Below are 17,676 nucleotides of genomic sequence, written 5' to 3' on the forward strand. Positions count from 1 at the left end.
AAATCATTTCAAAACAAGATCATTAATACTCATGTGCACTTATAACATTTCAACTATTTCAAGGATTTTGAGATTATTCTGTGTTTTGGGAAGGTGAACCTGGTTCATGCTTTCGATTAGGAGTTCATGCCCCAGTATTACCAAGCTACCACTCTTAGGGCCCCAGAGCAAGGCCCCTAACCTTCAGTGTTCCAGACATTCTGATCAAATGTTCTAAAAATGCCTTTAGCACTAAGCTAGCACTAGGGTATGAGCTGTAAAGGGCTGGTCATTAATCCAAGGCCATCAAGTTTCTAATTTAATCCTGTCCACTGCGTAATATCAAAATCAAGATGTCATTTTTTGTCCATTTGAAGCAGGTTTGGTGAATCGTTTCGTCGTCGAAGACGTTGTTTGTCTAAAGGATGTTTGTCTAAAGGAATTATTAGATGCTTCAGGGTTTCCAAGAAACCTATTATAAGCTGATTACATCATGGGAATTCCCAGACTACTTGGCTCTAGGCCTGGATTCAACCGTGCATTATGGGAGATCATCAGGTTCACTTGTCAGAAATCTGAACACAGCCGGAGCTTTATTCATTTCTGAATTAATGCACAATAATAAACAGTTCTGTATCATGGACGCCATGTGACTGGAAACCATGTGCTGGTTCATGAAATGCACCAGTTAATCCATAACCCCCCTTTTTTTTATTTAATGAGCTTATTTGTGTTTATTTATACATAAAAAAAACACGTTTCTAAATGAAAGCTTTTCAAAAAAGAGTCATTAAATAGACACAATTTAGTTTTTTTTTAAACCCGGAAGTAACTTCAAGGCTTCCAGCGAAACGGCTCGTGCTAACCCCGCTTCCTGTGCGCTGATTGGACAGCTGAGATGTCAATCACTGTACATGATTGTGGCCAAAAAAAAAAACGTAGATGATCATTTTCGTTTCACTTTATTATTATTTGTTTATATGTTTATTTGTTTGCTTATTTTTTAATATATTTATTAGCATTTATTTATTAGAATTCACACATACCAACGCATAAGGCTTGCAATAGCAATGCTACATGTCCAATAATAATAATAATACTTTAATAATTAATAATAATAATAATAATTATTATTATTATTATTATTATTATTATTATTATTATTATTATTATTATTATTATTGCTGCATCTGCTGAGTTTTCACTATAAACCTGTACTTTGTTTCAGTCTCAATAACATCAAATGATATTTTAATCTATATTTAAATAATTGTATTTTTGCTATAAAGACATGAAGCTGAAAGTTTTTATTAGCAATCATATTGTTATTATTTATATATCATTTTATTAATTAATTTATAATCCAATAATTTAATGTAAAAAAAAAATATTTAAAAAAATCATGCTTGCATATATATATATATATATATATATATATATATATATATATATATATATATATATATTATTATTATTATTATTTTTATTTTTTTTTACATTTATTTGTATTTTTTTAAATAAAAGTGGATGGGGTGTTTTTATGTAACAACTCCTATCCAATCACACGCCAGGTGGGCGGAGTCTGACGGAATACGGGTAGGGGGAAGAACGCGAATTAATAACGCGCCAATGCGGTCGGATCGGTGTGATCTTTTTGCGCACCTACGACAGACCCTTAAAGATCCGACTTGAGACAGTCACGCGCCTAAACAGGTTTTGATTGAGATCGGTGTGTGTGTGTGTGTGAACAGGATTGTGATCAGGAGGCAGTGTGTGTGAGTAAAAGGGGTATTTTGTATCTGATTGAGTGCCGGATTTTTATTTTATTGGATCATTATCATTATTATTAGAGAGGAGGAGGAGAAGGAGGAGGAAGAAGAGGAGGGGGGAGAAGAAGAAGAAGAAGTGTTGGTGAAGTCCTGATCTGGGTGTCTGGGTGACTCAGTGTTTGTGTGCGTGCCGGAATGCCGTTATCTGAGTGAGGCTTCAGCATGGACCAGGCTGGTTGTGTGAACCTGTGCAGTCTGACCAGCACACTGCCGGTGATCCCGTACCGCAAACTCACCGACCTGCACTACATCAGCAAGGGCGGGTTCGGTACCGTGTTCCGAGCGCAGCACAGCGACTGGCGCACCACCGTCGCCATTAAGTGCTTAAAACTGGACTCCCCGGTCGGGGAAAGGTAGGAACTTCCACTTCTTCACTCTGTGTGTGTGTGTGTGTGTGTGTGTGTGTGTGTGTGTGTGTTGGTTCTGCTACACCGATTGTTTGTTTCGTTTTGTTTGTTTGTTTGTTTCAATGTATAAAAAAGTAACTTGTTTGGGTCACAAGCTGCAACTATTCATCTGTCAAAAACACATCAACAAAACAAAATTGCCGACTTTCCGATTTTCATCTGAGCATGTGTACGAGTTTCCACTGCAGGAGCTCATAATCTGGAATCTACACGATTTTACACTGTATGTTTAATAATCTGTACTGTTTTTACACTGTAGGACTTCAAGGATTATAGTCTGTAGGAGTTTATTATATTAATCTGTAGGAATTTATGATCTGTAGTCTGTACGATTTCATCGTTTTAGACTGTAAAAATCTTACAGTTTATAATAGTACTGTATGGTTTATAATCTGTACTTTTTACACCATAGGACTTGACGATCATGATCTGTAATCTATACGATTTTACACTGTAGGACTTCAAGGATTATAGTCTGTAGGAGTTTATTTTATGCAATGTATATGTACTTTTTACACTGTAGGACTTGACGATTATAATCTGTAAAATTTTACACTAGGACTTGACGATCATAATCTGTAATTTATACAATTTTACACTGTAGGACTTGACGATTATAATCTGTAAGATTTTACACTAGGACTTGACGATCATAATCTGTAATTTTGAAAATTTTACACTGTTGGACTTGACGATTATAATCTGTAATCTATACGATTTTACACTGTAGGACTTGACAATCATAATCTGTAATCTATACTATTTTACACTGTAGGGCTTAACGATCATAATCTGTAAGATTTTACACTGTAGGATTTGACGATCATAATCTGTAAAATTTTACACTGTATGATTTATAATCTGTACTGTAAAGATTTTAAACTAGGACTTGACGATCATAATCTGTAATTTTTAAAATTTTACACTGTTGGACTTGACGATTATAATCTGTAATCTATACGATTTTACACTGTAGGACTTGACAATCATAATCTGTAATCTATACTATTTTACACTGTAGGGCTTGATCATAATCTGTAAGATTTTACACTGTAGGATTTGACGATCATAATCTGTAAGATTTTACACTGTATGATTTATAATCTGTACTGTAAAGATTTTAAACTAGGACTTGACGATCATAATCTGTAATTTTTTAAATTTTACACTGTTGGACTTGACGATTATAATCTGTAATCTATACGATTTTACACTGTAGGACTTGACAATCATAATCTGTAATCTATACTATTTTACACTGTAGGGCTTGACGATCATGATCTGTAAGATTTTACACTGTAGGATTTGACGATCATAATCTGTAAGATTTTACACTGTATGATTTATAATCTGTACTGTTTTACACTGTAGGACTTGATTCTAATCTGTAAAATTTTACACTAGGACTTGACGATCATAATCTGTAATCTATACGATTTTACACTGTAGGACTTGACGATCATAATCTGTAAGATTTTACACTGTATGATTTGTAATCTGTACTGTTTTACACTGTAGGATTTGACGATTATAATCTGTAAGATTTTACACTGTAGTACTTGACGATCATAATCTGTAATCTATACGATTTTACACTGTAGGACTTGAAGGATTATAGTCTGTAGAAGTTTATTATATTAATCTGTAAGACTTTGCAATGTAGGAATTTATGATCTGTAGTGTGTACGATTTCATACTTTATGACTTTATTATTATAATCTGTAATCTGTAAAATTCGACACTGTATGATTTATAATCTGTGATTTACACCGTAGGACTTGACGATTATAGTCTGTAAGATTTTACACTGTATGACTTCAAGGATTATATTCTGTAGGAATTTATTATATTATTCTGTAAAACTTTGCAATGTAGGACTTTATGATCTGTAGTGTGTACGATTTCATACTTTAAGACTTTATTATAATCTGTAATCTGTAGGATTTTACACTGTATGATATATAATCTGTACTGATTTACACTGTAGGACTTTCTAATCTGTACTTTTTACACTGTAGGACTTGACGATTATAAAATCGATTTTACACTGTATGACTGTAATCTGGACGATTTAACACTGATAAATTAAAATATGTGAGCCTTTTACTGGAGAACTTTATGATTATATTCGTAGGAGTTCATTGTATGGATCTGCGTGACTACAATGTAGGACTTTATGATTATGGTCTGTAATCTGTACAATTTTACAGTGTGGGATTTTATAATCTGTATGATTTTTACACTGTAGGACGATTATAATCCGAATGATTTTACCCTGAAGAGAACTTAATGATTTTATTCTGAAAGGTTTTGATTTTAATCTGTAATCAACACTACTTTACACTGTCAGATTTTATGATTATAATCTGTATTCTTCATGACTTTGCACTATTGGACTTCATGATAATAATCTGTAGTCTTTATGACTTTGCACTATTGGACTTTATGATTATATTCTGTAGGTCTTTATGCTGTAGGATTTTAGAATTATAATCTGTAATCTGTTCAGCATTACAATGTAGAACTTTGGTGATTATATTCTGTAATTTGTATGACTTTGTTCTTATAATCTGCAATCTGTATGATTTTGCTCTGTGGGATTTTATGATTATATACTGTAGACTATACTACTTTAAAATTATGATTTGTAATCTGTATGATTTAAAACTGTAGGGTTTTATGATTGTAATCTGTAAGACTACATTGTAGAAAATTTGATTGGAATCTATGCGACTTTACACTGTAGGACTTTACAAATGTAATATGTAATCTATAGTTCTTTACACTGTGGGACTTTACTAATTTAATATGTAATCTATAGTTCTTTACACTGTAGGACTTTACAAATTTAATATGTAATCTATAGTTCTTTACACTGTAGGACTTTACAAATTTAATATGCAATCTATAGTTCTTTACACTGTGGGACTTTACTAATTTAATATGTAATCTATAGTACTTTACACTGTAGAACTTTACAAATGTAATCCATAATCTATAGTACTTTACACTGTAGAACTTTACAAATGTAATCTATAGTACTTTACACTGTATGACTTTACAAATGTAATATGTAATCTATAGTACTTTATACGGTAGGACTTTACAAATTTAATATGTAATCTATAGTACTTTACACTGTAGGACTTTAAAATGTTTATATGTAATCTATAGTACTTTATACGGTAGGACTTTACAAATTTAATATGTAATCTATAGTACTTTATACTGTAGTACTTTACAAATTTATTATGTAATCTATAGTACTTTATACTGTAGGACTTTACAAATTTAATATGTAATCTATAGTACTTTATACTGTAGTACTTTACACATTTTATATGTAATCTATAGTACTTTACAAATTTAATATGTAATCTATAGTACTTTACATTGTAGGACTTTTTGTTAGAATCTGTAGTCTGTATGATTTAACACTGTAGGACTTTCTGATTAAATATTGTATAATTTTACACCTCAAGACTTTATGAATTGAATGTCTAATCTGTATGACTTTACACTGTAGGACTATATAATATAATCTGTAATCTTTATGACTTCATACTATAGGAGTTTATGATTGTAATCTGTAAGATTTTGCACTGTAGAATTTTTGGATTAGAATTTGTATTCTGTATGACATTACACTATTATAATTTGTATGTTTATATGTTTATATGCATATAAAATGTAGGATTTTATATTGTATGTCTACAGTCATAATTTGAATGACTTTAGTACTTTATTATAATCTGTTACTATACAATTTTACATGGTAGGTCTTTATGATTTTTGATTTGCAATACACTGTATACGATTTTACACTGTAGGACTTTACGATTATAATCTGCATGATTTTCTACTCGTAAAATTTCTGATTACAATCGGTACGATTTTACAATGTAGGACTTTACAGTTTAAATGTTGAATCTTTAGGATTTTACACTGTTGGACATTATGATTATAATCTGTAATCTGTATAACTTTACAGTTGGACTTTATGAATATAATCTTTACTGTACACTGTAGGACTGTATGATGTCAATGTCTGACTTCACGCTGTACAACTGTACTATTTTAATCTTGATGAAAGTAAATCTTTGGCTGTGATTTGAGTTTGGAGGTCTCACATGTTTTTTAAACTGTAACCGAACACTGAAGTTCTGCCAGTTTACTGAAATGTCAGCATGTGACCATTCGAGTGCTGCTATCAATGTCTTCTAACATCAATTAATTAATAGTAAAAAAAAAAAATACATTATTGTTTCCAAAGGAACAATAATGTAGCATATTGTAGCACATTGTTGGTGTGGTTGTATGTTGATGTTTATTATGCTTTGAAAGGAGTCTTCAGTGTCAGAAGTAGTGGAATTACGTGGAATTACAAAACACAAAGCTCTTCAGTGTTGAAAAATCTGAGCTTCTGAAAGAAAGAGAAAGAGTGAGAGGCTATGACCAGAAATGAAACTGAAATATAGATGAGCTCTGTCACTGTTGCACAATCTGACCTAATAGTTTGGCCTAACACAGGCACATGGTGGAATCCTGTATTCCTTTCAACACATTACACTTCCTTTGCAGGGAAAGGAATTGCTTACTTAAAGAGGCGGAGGTGCTTCACAAGGCCAGGTTCAACCACATCATCCAGATCTTCGGCGTGTGCAACGAGCCTGAGTTCTTCTGCATCGTCACCGAATTCATGACCAATGGCTCTCTGGATGAACTTCTGCACGAGGTACGAACCTCTGCCTTGTGTCTGGTTTTAGTTCGGGAATAGGAAGTTCTGGACTCCAGTTCAGCTGGTCCACAATGGGAGAGTTCTTAAGATTTTAGTCCTCGTATATACCGGTTTATTCTGTTATTTCAGGTTAGATGGATTAGTTTGTATAAATATTGCCACCTCTGTTATTAAATGATTATGTGAACCGATTAACAGGCCACTTGATCACTTTATGTGGATTTAAACAACAGTCTATAACATATTTTCCTCAGATTTTTGGTCAAATTTGTGCCACAAAGCATAATGCTTAGTATTTTTCGGAGTTGAGTGTAGTCTAGTCTCGAGCTTGTTGCAACATTGTTTACCTCAGCTTTAACTCCTGTTCATACTTCTTTCTTTCTTTCTTTCTTTCTTTCTTTCTTTCTTTCTTTCTTTCTTTCTTTCAGAAAAACATGTATCCAGTAGTGGCCTGGCCTCTCAGACTACGCGTTCTGTATGAAATCGCTCTGGGCGTCAACTTTCTCCATAACATGACTCCACCACTGCTCCACCATGACCTGAAAACGCAGAACATTCTTCTGGATGGCGAGTACCACGTAAAGGTTTGTGAGATTAGTTTTTACCAGAAAAACCTGCCGCTTCCTCTGTTTCGCAATTCGCCAAAACAAGGGACCTGGTTGAACAATTGGTGTTTTAGTGAACCACTTCCTCCATCGGTTATTGACCTGTTACCATATTTAGCTGGAATGCGACTCGATAGTGGATCACTCTCTTGACTCATGAGCCATGAGTAAGCATTTCCCAAAACCTCAGCATTCCTTTTCAAGGCATCTCTGTTCCAGAAAGTTCTTGGCATGATTGAACTCATTTTTTTATGAATACTAGTGTTTTTTATTTTTTTTAAGAACTCACACACAGACCTTTCTATGACACCTACGCCAAGAAACTGAAGAAAAACATGTTCTTATCCCTAGGAAAGAATAAATTTATACACACCGACCAGGTATAACATTATTACATTATACCATAGTGAACATTTTGTCCTCAAAGTTGATGTTAGAAGCAGGAAAAATGGGCGTAAGGATTTAAGCGAGGGCCAAATTGTGACGTCTAGATGACTGGGTCAGAGCGTCTCCAAAACTGCAGCTCTTGTGGGCTGTTCCCGGTCTGCAGTGGTCAGTGTCTATCAAAAGTGGGCCAAAGAAGGTAAAGTGGTGAACCTGCGACAGGGTCGTGGGCGGCCGAGGCTCATTGATGCACATGAAGAGCGAAGGCCGGGCCTGTAGCTCAGACTGCTGAAGGAGTTCATGCTGTTGATGCTCGACAAGTCAGAACTGTTTTGGCAGCAAAAGGAGGACAAACACAATATTAAGCAGGTGGTAATGCAACTTTTCAAGTTGTTCATCTTTCCGTTTTCTCAGATAGCCGACTTTGGGTTGTCGAAATGGCGCCAGCTTTCAATTAGCAAAGGTTCCGGATCGAAGCCAGCTGAGATGGGTGGCACCGTCATCTATATGCCCCCAGAAGAGTACGAACCCAACAAGACTCGGAGAGCGGATGTCAAACAGGACATGTACAGGTCTGCCTAAAATGATTTTATTTTCAATGTCTAATTAATTTTGCAATAAAATGTATGTAGTCTTTTTTTTAAACCACCATAATGTTGAACTCTTGATTCTGATTGGTCACAAGATTTTTTTTGTGAGGTTGTAACACGTTTTGCGTTTGAGGTAGTAAAACGAGAAGCACTCTTGTCTTAATATGTTATTGGTTTTATAACCTTTTTATTTTCTAGTGTCAGTACTTTGTGACAATCAGACTGTGTTCCATGACAGGAAAGTCTTCAGCACAGGAAAAGTTTACCCTTGATAGTTTTTCTGTAAACAACACTAGAAATGGAGTCTGGTAACTCGTTTAACTTGTTCTTTAACAGTAAAAGTAACTTGAAACTCTGTAAACCTACAATATGTCATAGTTTTAAATAAATCAAACTACCTATTTGTTGAATGTGTTATTCCGAGAACAAAGAACAGTTAACGCTCTCCCTACTAACCATCGCACCTGCACGGACTTCCTCATTTCGAGAGGCTGTGGCCTCCGGGAAGCCATAATTGTAGTACAGAAATTTAGCCTGTGAACAGATTGGGTATTATGTTCTTCCCTGTTTTTGTCCCAGATTAGTAAAGGGGCTTGTTGAAATCGTTGGACCGAACTGAAGTGAGACTTTTAATTCCTCTAAGGGGATTCCCTGAGTGACAGCGTTTCAGCCTGTTCACCCTTCTGTTCTCTGCTTCCTCTTTCAGTTACGCCATCATCATGTGGGAAGTACTGTCTCGGCGGATACCTTACGAAGGTAGTGGAAGTTGAAGTCGTCTGTGCGTGAAAATGTTGTAATCCACAATGGCATAACTTGTTGAAACCGGCAAGCCAACAGACACGTTTTTTTTTAAACACCATTCATTTATTTTTACAGTTCATTGAGATTTGGGTATTGAAATATAAACATAATTTCAATGGCATTCTGGAACATGTGTATACCTGCTCATTCCTGGAGTTTTCCAGTCCTACCTTTCCTGGCTATTTACAGAAACTTCTGATCACCAGGGATTTTTTTTAGAGTTTATATCATAATGTGAAAAAAAACATCCCTTAAGCAGCAATTCTGTTAATTAATAAGAAGGATATGGTAACCATTCTTCACAACTGTGGTGAGCAGAAAAAGTTCAGAGTTCAGACTCTAACTCAAAATCTGAGGCTACAATTGGTACACGATCAGGAAGAAACTTAAAGAAATTTGAACCAGGGGGTTTAAAAAACCCTTCCACGAATAAAAGAGCAGTGGTGCAAGTTTATTATTTGAATTCTGTATATTGGTCTAATTAAACACAATGCAGATAAAATTTTGCTTCCTACACTACAGAAGTTGAGTATCTCATCAGTCACCTCATCTGTGTGACTGGTTCGAGCTTGACTCAGCACTGTAATCAATAGTTTTACTTCCTTCTCCCTCTGCTGAGTCTTGTGTTTCTCTTTTTTGTTGGTCAGATGCGACCAACCCCATGCAGATAATGTTCAGTGTCTTGCGTGGTTCTCGGCCGGACACTGGACTTGACAGCCTGCCAGCTGATATCCCCGGCAGAGAGACGCTGGTCAACCTTATGACGTGCGGCTGGACCGCCAATCCCGACGAGCGCCCTACATTCCTCAGTGAGTGGCACAACTTTTCCCATTAACCTTTCACTTGTAGAACTAACCATGCTAAGTTTGCTAGGCTCATTGACTCATCTTGAACCCTAGACTTCTATAGCAGTTCATCAAAACTTTGTTTATAAAACATCCTACTTGTCGTACTTGTGGTCAGTCTTTAGTTTATGGAATATCCACGAGTTGGTTCATCTTACAAAACCCTTATTTCCTTGCCAGCCTCTATTTCTTTCCCCCTTCTTTGTTTATGTTAATATTACCAAGTAAGCACAATTCATCAATTCCTCCGCCTGAAAACCGAAAGCTTTACTTCTGCCGATTCACTGAAACTGGAGACTCCTTCCAGACATGTTAAAAGTCTCCACATCAACGATTTCATACGCTTTAAACAAAACAAAGTAACAAGTTTATTTTTAAGGTAGCATGACTTAAACTACAGGGTAATACCAATCACCAAATTACCATCGTGGCACCTGTTAGTGGCAGGATTTATTTATTAGGCAGTAGGTGAACATTTTGTCCTCAAAGTTGTTGTTAGAAGCAGGAAAAATAGGGCGCGCGTAAGGATTTGAGCGAGTTTGACAAATTGTGACGTCTAGACGACTGGGTCAGAGCGTCTCCACCACTGCAGCTCTTGTGGGATGTTCCCATTCTGCAGTGGTCAGTGTCTATCAAAAGTACTCCAAGGGGGGCACAGTGAACCGGCGACAGGGTCGTGGGCGTCCAAGGCTCATTGATGCACGTGGGGAGCGAAGGCATGTCCGTGTGGTCCGATCCAACAGACGAGCTCCTGTAGCTCAAACTGCTGAAGAAGTTCATGCTTTTGCTCGATGGGTCAAGACTGTTTTGGCACCAAAAAGGGGACCAACACAATAAGGCAGGAGGTCAAAATGTTATGTCTGGTCAGTGTAAATAGGCACATGTTCAACATTTGAACTACTTATGGTGGTAAACGATTACTTTTGGAAATTGTAACGCATCTTAAATTCCAGCGTTATCTAACTAACCTGACCCACATTTGACCGGTGCCTGATCTTTCGCAGTGCCGTTTCTTAGAATTGCAACTCGCTCTGTTTTGTAACAGCCACACAGCAGCGTTTCTATTTTCGTCCTCCCTTTTCAAGACCCTCCTAATCCAAAGATCTGCCTCTAAGCAGCAGCCTGGTTTATTGCTGATCTTTACGCTGCTTTTTTCTTCGGTTCCTCTTTTTTGTGCATGTGTGTGTGTCACTCTTGCTTTGGATGCTCATTTTGTCTAGCACTTCCTGAATGGTTGTTAGTGCCATTAATTTGTGTTTTTTGGTTGCTGCTTATCCATGTATGATATGCTACTGGGTCATATGACCAAAAAATGTTTGTGATACTTGATATGTATCGTATGCATCTTTGTGTATCGGTGTTAACAAAATTGCACCAAAAAGTTTTCAAAAAAGAAAGAATTTGCATTGATTTTCAGCTGCTTTCAATCTGATTTTGTAATTGTTCTCCAAAAAAGTCCATGCAATATCTTTGATATCAGTAACCTTTTACCTCATTTATCATTGTTATATTGTGCATAATATGTTACCATGGTAGCATGGTATACTATTCTTTTTTCTTTTTTTTTTTCTTTGCCAGACTGTCTAATTGAACTGGAGCCCATGCTACGGAGGTTTGATGAAATCGACGTTTTGGAGGCGGTGCTGGAGGTCAAAAGGTCAAAAGTGAGTGTAAATGAGGAAACGGTTCAGTTCGTATTATGTGTTTGGAGAAATCGGATGCTCATGTTTTGCAGAGGGGCCACTGTTTTTTGGTTTTGCCACCATTTGTCAATGGAAACATGGGAAATCAAAATGGAGCTTTGCTGATTTTTCTAATAAAACAGTGATCACACTAAATGAGAGTGACTTTATCAGAGTAAACTTTCAAATCCCTGAGTATTTATTCAGTCTTCCTCTGTGCTGTGGTGGTATTCTCTAGGTAGCAGAAGTGCAAATACACATAACCTGATGAGGTAAATGCAACTCTTATGAGAAGCGCATTAATGCCACAGTTCATCCTCCACCTTTTTATTAAACAGAAGTTATTTTCTATTATAAGATTTTGGCGCATGCACATGTACAATGCTAATGCAGTGTTCTCACTAATCAACTCGGCTAATGCATTGGAATATACAGAGGGTGTTTTTAACAACAGCAAATAGGGACCTAATCTAGAATGGGATTTCCCAAAAGCACATACCAATCTTATGATCAAGTGTCCACAAAATTTTACCAACCAGTGTGTCTATATTGCAATATGTCATTAGCCTGCTAGCTTTCTGAGATCATTTATACTCACGTTTATGCCATCTAAACAGTAAGCATAAGTTACTATGAGGTTCAATAATATTTTACGTAAGGATGCACACTTATGAACTATCCCAAAAATGATGTGAATGTAGGCTAGTTTGTGAACAAATAAAAGAGATGAAGTACAAGAAAAAAAACATTACAATTCCAAACCATCAGCTGTTGTAACCATTAAAACTGTTACCAGTGTGTCCACATCATTACAAATGAAACCAAAAAGAAACCAACGTTGAAACTGAAATCTTGTTGTTTAATTGTCATCCATTAGATACACAAGTTGCCAAAGGTGTTCTATTTTGTTTTTAATGGTGTCCACTAGATGTAACATGCCCCCAGGAAAGGCCCACAAGGCTAAACCATTAAAAAGTTCTAATTAAATTTGTTTCTATTGTATTTTAAATACAAAACCACATCCCTTAAATCTGTCTGTTTTCTGTTTGTAGTTTATGCGACCATTAAGCAGTACTCCAACAACAACAATGACGACGACGACGACGAACACGAAAGGAACAGAGAAAAGTCTAAAAGAACAGAACACTCCCTGGCCAGTCAGTGTCTTCTTTGTTTACATTTTACAAGCTGTTTTTTGGGAAAAATGTGTAATTGTTTCGTAACAGGCCAAACTTTGTTTGGTGATTTCAATTCCAACTATGCCTTTGATTTCAATTATGGTTCAGATTCCTGGTAGCTGAACTGCAAAACAGGCATTGTGTTCTCCTCCCACATGGAATCTAATTAACATGATTTTTTTTTTTGTTGATGGAACTATGACAGGATACCAGCTCTACATCCGGATCAGGGTCTTGCTCTTCCCAGGACACGGATATCTCCCAACCGGGCTACCTTACCATCTCTAATCCTTCTCATGGTAATCCTTACGCTTGAATTTTTTGGTTGAAATTGTTGCCGTAGCTATAAAGCATAAAACCTGCATTGCTTCTTGTACAAACCTCATGTGAAATTTTTAATTTGGAAAGCCTAGTGATGTTAGGAAGCTCAGGTCAGAGCTCAGGGTCAGCACCCCTGGAGCACTAAGAGTTAAGAGCCCCAAGAGTGGCAACCTGATGACACTGGGGCTTGAACCCCCGACCTTCCGATCAGTAATCCATAGCCTTAACCACTGAGCTACCACCTCCATAATAAAGCCACACCTAACTTTGAATGTCATATGAGGGGAAAACCAATTACAACCCTCAAAAGGGAATTTCCAGCTTGGAATTTTAGGAGCTTTTCTGACATCCTCCAGCCATACCCAAAAGCAAGGCAGTTGAATGTTAATATTGGATCGCATTGGCAATAAAATACCATTGTGTGAATTGTCCTGCATTACATTTGTAGCAACAAAGACCTCTAGATTTTTTTCACATCTCTCTGTGAATTATGTAGTCGTGAATAAAATAAACTACCGTAACAATTTAAGCACAACAATGCCTACCTTTTTTGCTTAGTTGGACCATTGTCGTCAGTCATTTCCATACCTTTGGATACGCCAAAACCCTTAATTGACCAGGGGTCGCAGAACAACCTGAATCCTAATTGTCAGGTGACCCAGCTCGTCTCCGGCTACAGCATCCCCCTCAGACCACAGTGTGAAAGCAACCTACCCATAAACATCCAACCGCTCACCCTACAGGCTCATCCACAAGGTACAGTATGTCAAAATGCACTAAAGATTATTTCTATTAAAATAAACCTTTGCTTTATTTGATGGTCAACTTCTGGCAAGGAAAAGTAACCTAAATTCAAATATGTCTAACAACAGAACAGAACAAATAAATAGCTATTTAAAAAATGTGAACAGTCCCAATGTGTAATTGGTGCATGATTTGAAACTTTTTGTAGATTTCCTCATGTCGCCCGACATCCAAGGCCCGGCTGCACGTTGGATCAGTTCTCGGCGGGAAGAGGTTGTGCGCCAGATGACCGAAGCCTGTCTAAACCAAAGCCTGGATGCGCTGCTGGCCCGTGAATTACTCATGCGTGAGGACTACGAGCTGGTGGCCAACCAACAGACACGCACCGCCAAAGTTCGCAAGCTTCTGGACACCTGCGAGCGCCACAACGAGGAGTTTTGCCGAGTGGTGGTGCGCAAGCTGCAGGAAAACAAGCAGATGGGTCTGCAGCCGTATCCAGACCTCACTTCCCCGACACCTCCTCCGCCCTACAGTGCCGCCAGTGCTCCGCCACTCTCTGCCTCCAGCAATAACATCCGCAACATCTTCTAAGCTCTTCCCACAAAACTGCCACTTTTGGAATTTACAGCTAAAGGATTTTCCTGCTTTGTTGCTTTTTTTTTCATTGGGAAGAACATTCATGGGCTTTGTACTAAAGGAATCGCACTCTCCACTGCTTCGTTTATAGTACTGGACCACTTGTTCTTTTTAACCAGATTGTTCTCAAGTTTGCCTTGTCTTTTTCCCTTGGGTGGAGATCATTGAGCAATCCAAAGCACACCACAATATCTTCCTATGTTGTGGCTGACCAGATCATTTGTGTTAATAGGACAGGAGGACAGCGCAGTTTGGTTCCCAGCATTGTCTTACCAAGGCTTGATGGAAACATCTAAAAACAAAGTCGTCTTCCTTTGAGCTTGATTTATTTTTGAGACGTGTATCGGTATGACGTTTATGGACCAGTTGGCTTTGTGATAGCTGGTCCTTGCTTGGTATTACAGGCTGGTCAAAGGTGTGTTTGCTGGTAAACGATTTTGAAGTTAAATGTATGTACAGACCTGTGTGCAAAAAACGGCTTGTCGTGAGCTTGTAGATTTTTGGTACTGGATCATACAGCACTGGATACAACTGACAACTGATTACTTCTTCAGCTGATCTTCTTAACATGGGAGACAATAACTGAAGCCCCATTTTAGACTTTACACCTTATTCTGTGTCGGAGTAGGTTGCATAAAAAGAAATCAGGCATAGTTTTAACTTTTGTGTGAGGTCTTTCTTTTCAGAGTCCAGGGGGTATACTAGATGATCCAGCTCCTCCTAGGTACATGAATGAGAACATCAAGTATATAAATGTGCTTGTTCCATGCTGTAAAATATCTCATGTGTTTAGGGTTAGACTTATAGAAGTTGTTGGATCGGGTCAATCTTAAACCCTGGACATTCGGTTCTGCAACTAATTGAATTGAATGATTTGACAAGATGAGTTACCCATCCAAGCAGGTACTTGGATTCCTTAGAAAAAGTATATCTCCTAGCAACAGCCAGTCCATGGTGTCAGCAGAGAAAAGCAGTACCCACTGGATCAAGGTGCTTTGAAGCCCTGAGAAATATGTAATCAAATTTGAGTGTTATGTTCATACAAATGTATCTATCAAAGCGACCTGTAGGTTCAGAACATGTTCCCAAAACAAGAACACCAAATCAGGAATTATTATTAAGACAATGTTGAAAGGGTTAGATTTAATTGAACATCTCAGAATTCCACTTTTTCACTCTACTGTCCTGGTGGTCTGGCAAAAAAAAAGATTATTATGTGAATATTTTATGGAGGGTTTTTTTTGGAATAAAACTGCATGCCTTAGGTTGGCTAGGTGGTTTTTCAGTGGTTTTCAGGTGGTTTTCCACAAACATTTAATGCCATGTGAGGGTACTATAGTATTTTCTTATAAGAAGAACCATGAATAAGTCGATCGGTAGCTTAAATACGTCCATAGCAAGTCTTCTTACCAAAAACATTTCCTTTTTCTTCTCATCAACAATAAGCCATGTCTTCTGTTGTATCCTTTTAACGCGCTGTTCTGTTTACAAAGGCTGTTATGTCTTCTGGTTTTCTGCTCTGGTTTTTGAGGGAAAAAATATCATATTATATATGATGTGTTCCATGATGTGTAGGTTTGCAAACAGATTTTTTTTTTATTATTTGTTCCTTCGAAACGATAAAGTAATTGAACATCAAATGAGGTACTTTTGAGTTTGCTATAACTATTACTATAATTTTCAGTATATAATCGTCACCCAGCCATACAGAGAACGAAAAACTGAAAAATGTTTGTCCACCTTGTAAGCCAACATGATTGCTATCTGATTTCTCTGAATTCCACTTATCCCAATTCCTTATCATGAAACTGAACCCTGTTATCAGAACTTATTCCATTAGACTACTAAACGGTGAGCTTTTCTTCTCAGTACTTTTGGTACGCATCTGGTCTGTTTGTTGCGACAGTGTAGATTGTTATTTCCCTAGGTTCATCTATTTTCAGGTTTTTATAAAAGTTTCCTCCTACCAGGTTGCTCCCAAAGGGTCATTTTTGTTTTTGCACTGCAGATGATGGACTTGCTAGGTCGCTTAGCCGTTTTGTTGTTGTTGGTTAAGTTAGCTGTTTAAACAAGCAACACTAGCTTTGGAATCCTATCTGCTACAACTTGTAGGCTATGATTTACAATGTGTATTTAAAGCAGTGTAAGTATTTGCATGTTATGATCTTAGGTGTGCTTGCGCATCATGTCGTGCCACTCCGTAGACCATCATGAGCGTAGATCAGAATGTCATAACGCAATATCGTATCCAGTCCATAGGGGGATTTAAAAAAATGTAATTAAATAAAATATAAATATATATATATAAAAAATCTCTGTGCCAAACTGAACATTGCCTTAATGATGAGGATTATTTTTGTTATACACAACATTACTCCTTTATTTTATTGTATTAGAGGCTGCCTCCTGCCTTTCTTTCTGTAAAACTAGATGCTGTCATGAGAACGTGTTCACATTACCCACAATGCATAGCCAATGTAGCAATGTACAGGTGTCAGGAATGCGATCTATGTATGTGCTGTAGTATGAGCGTCATGAGACACTTCCAGACAAGTTCTTTGTGATATTAAAGTATGTGGATAACCATTAGCGTTTTTGTCCGCTCTCTTTTCGTGTTGTTCAGCCTGAAATACCTGAAAGGTTTTGGATTTTCCCTTTGCTGTGTTGTTGCGCTCCTCAGAATAAATCAAGGTGAAGGCAACAGTATACAGTTTAAAGCTTTTGATTCTTTGTGAGGGACTGATACATGTGGTTAGAAGTGTAGTGAGATTTGCTTTACAGTATAACATGTTCATGTATAACAAGGTCAACCTAATCTGTCAATCAAATACATGGTTAATTAAATGGATGGTCATTTTTTATTTCTTGATTTTTTTTTATCAAAAAGTCATGTTTTATCTATTTATAGTTACATTGAATGGTTTGGAAAGTCTGCAA

The 17,676-nt window shown here is 36.9% G+C and overlaps 1 protein-coding gene across 4 annotated transcripts; it reads left to right on the plus strand.

Annotated features, from left to right (window-relative positions):
• The first annotated feature begins 1,581 nt into the window (after positions 1-1,581).
• On the plus strand, positions 1,582-17,587 carry ripk2 (receptor-interacting serine-threonine kinase 2). Of its 4 annotated transcripts, none has more exons than XM_046851195.1 (12): positions 1,582-1,754; positions 1,830-2,161; positions 6,797-6,950; positions 7,382-7,537; positions 8,357-8,514; positions 9,239-9,288; positions 9,981-10,142; positions 11,757-11,842; positions 12,913-13,017; positions 13,244-13,337; positions 13,918-14,115; positions 14,312-17,587. In XM_046851195.1, the coding sequence occupies exons 2-12, from the start codon at positions 1,971-1,973 to the stop codon at positions 14,692-14,694; spliced, it is 1,737 nt and encodes a 578-aa protein (XP_046707151.1). In that variant the 5' UTR covers positions 1,582-1,754; positions 1,830-1,970; the 3' UTR covers positions 14,695-17,587. The 4 variants fall into 4 exon arrangements, with proteins under 4 accessions (XP_046707151.1, XP_046707152.1, XP_046707153.1 ...); XM_046851196.1 differs by having other exon boundaries at positions 1,843-2,161; XM_046851197.1 differs by having other exon boundaries at positions 1,582-1,692.
• Positions 17,588-17,676: the final 89 nt, after the last annotated feature.

This window comes from Silurus meridionalis, chromosome 6, assembly GCF_014805685.1.
Source record: "Silurus meridionalis isolate SWU-2019-XX chromosome 6, ASM1480568v1, whole genome shotgun sequence".
NCBI classification, from domain to species: domain Eukaryota; kingdom Metazoa; phylum Chordata; class Actinopteri; order Siluriformes; family Siluridae; genus Silurus; species Silurus meridionalis.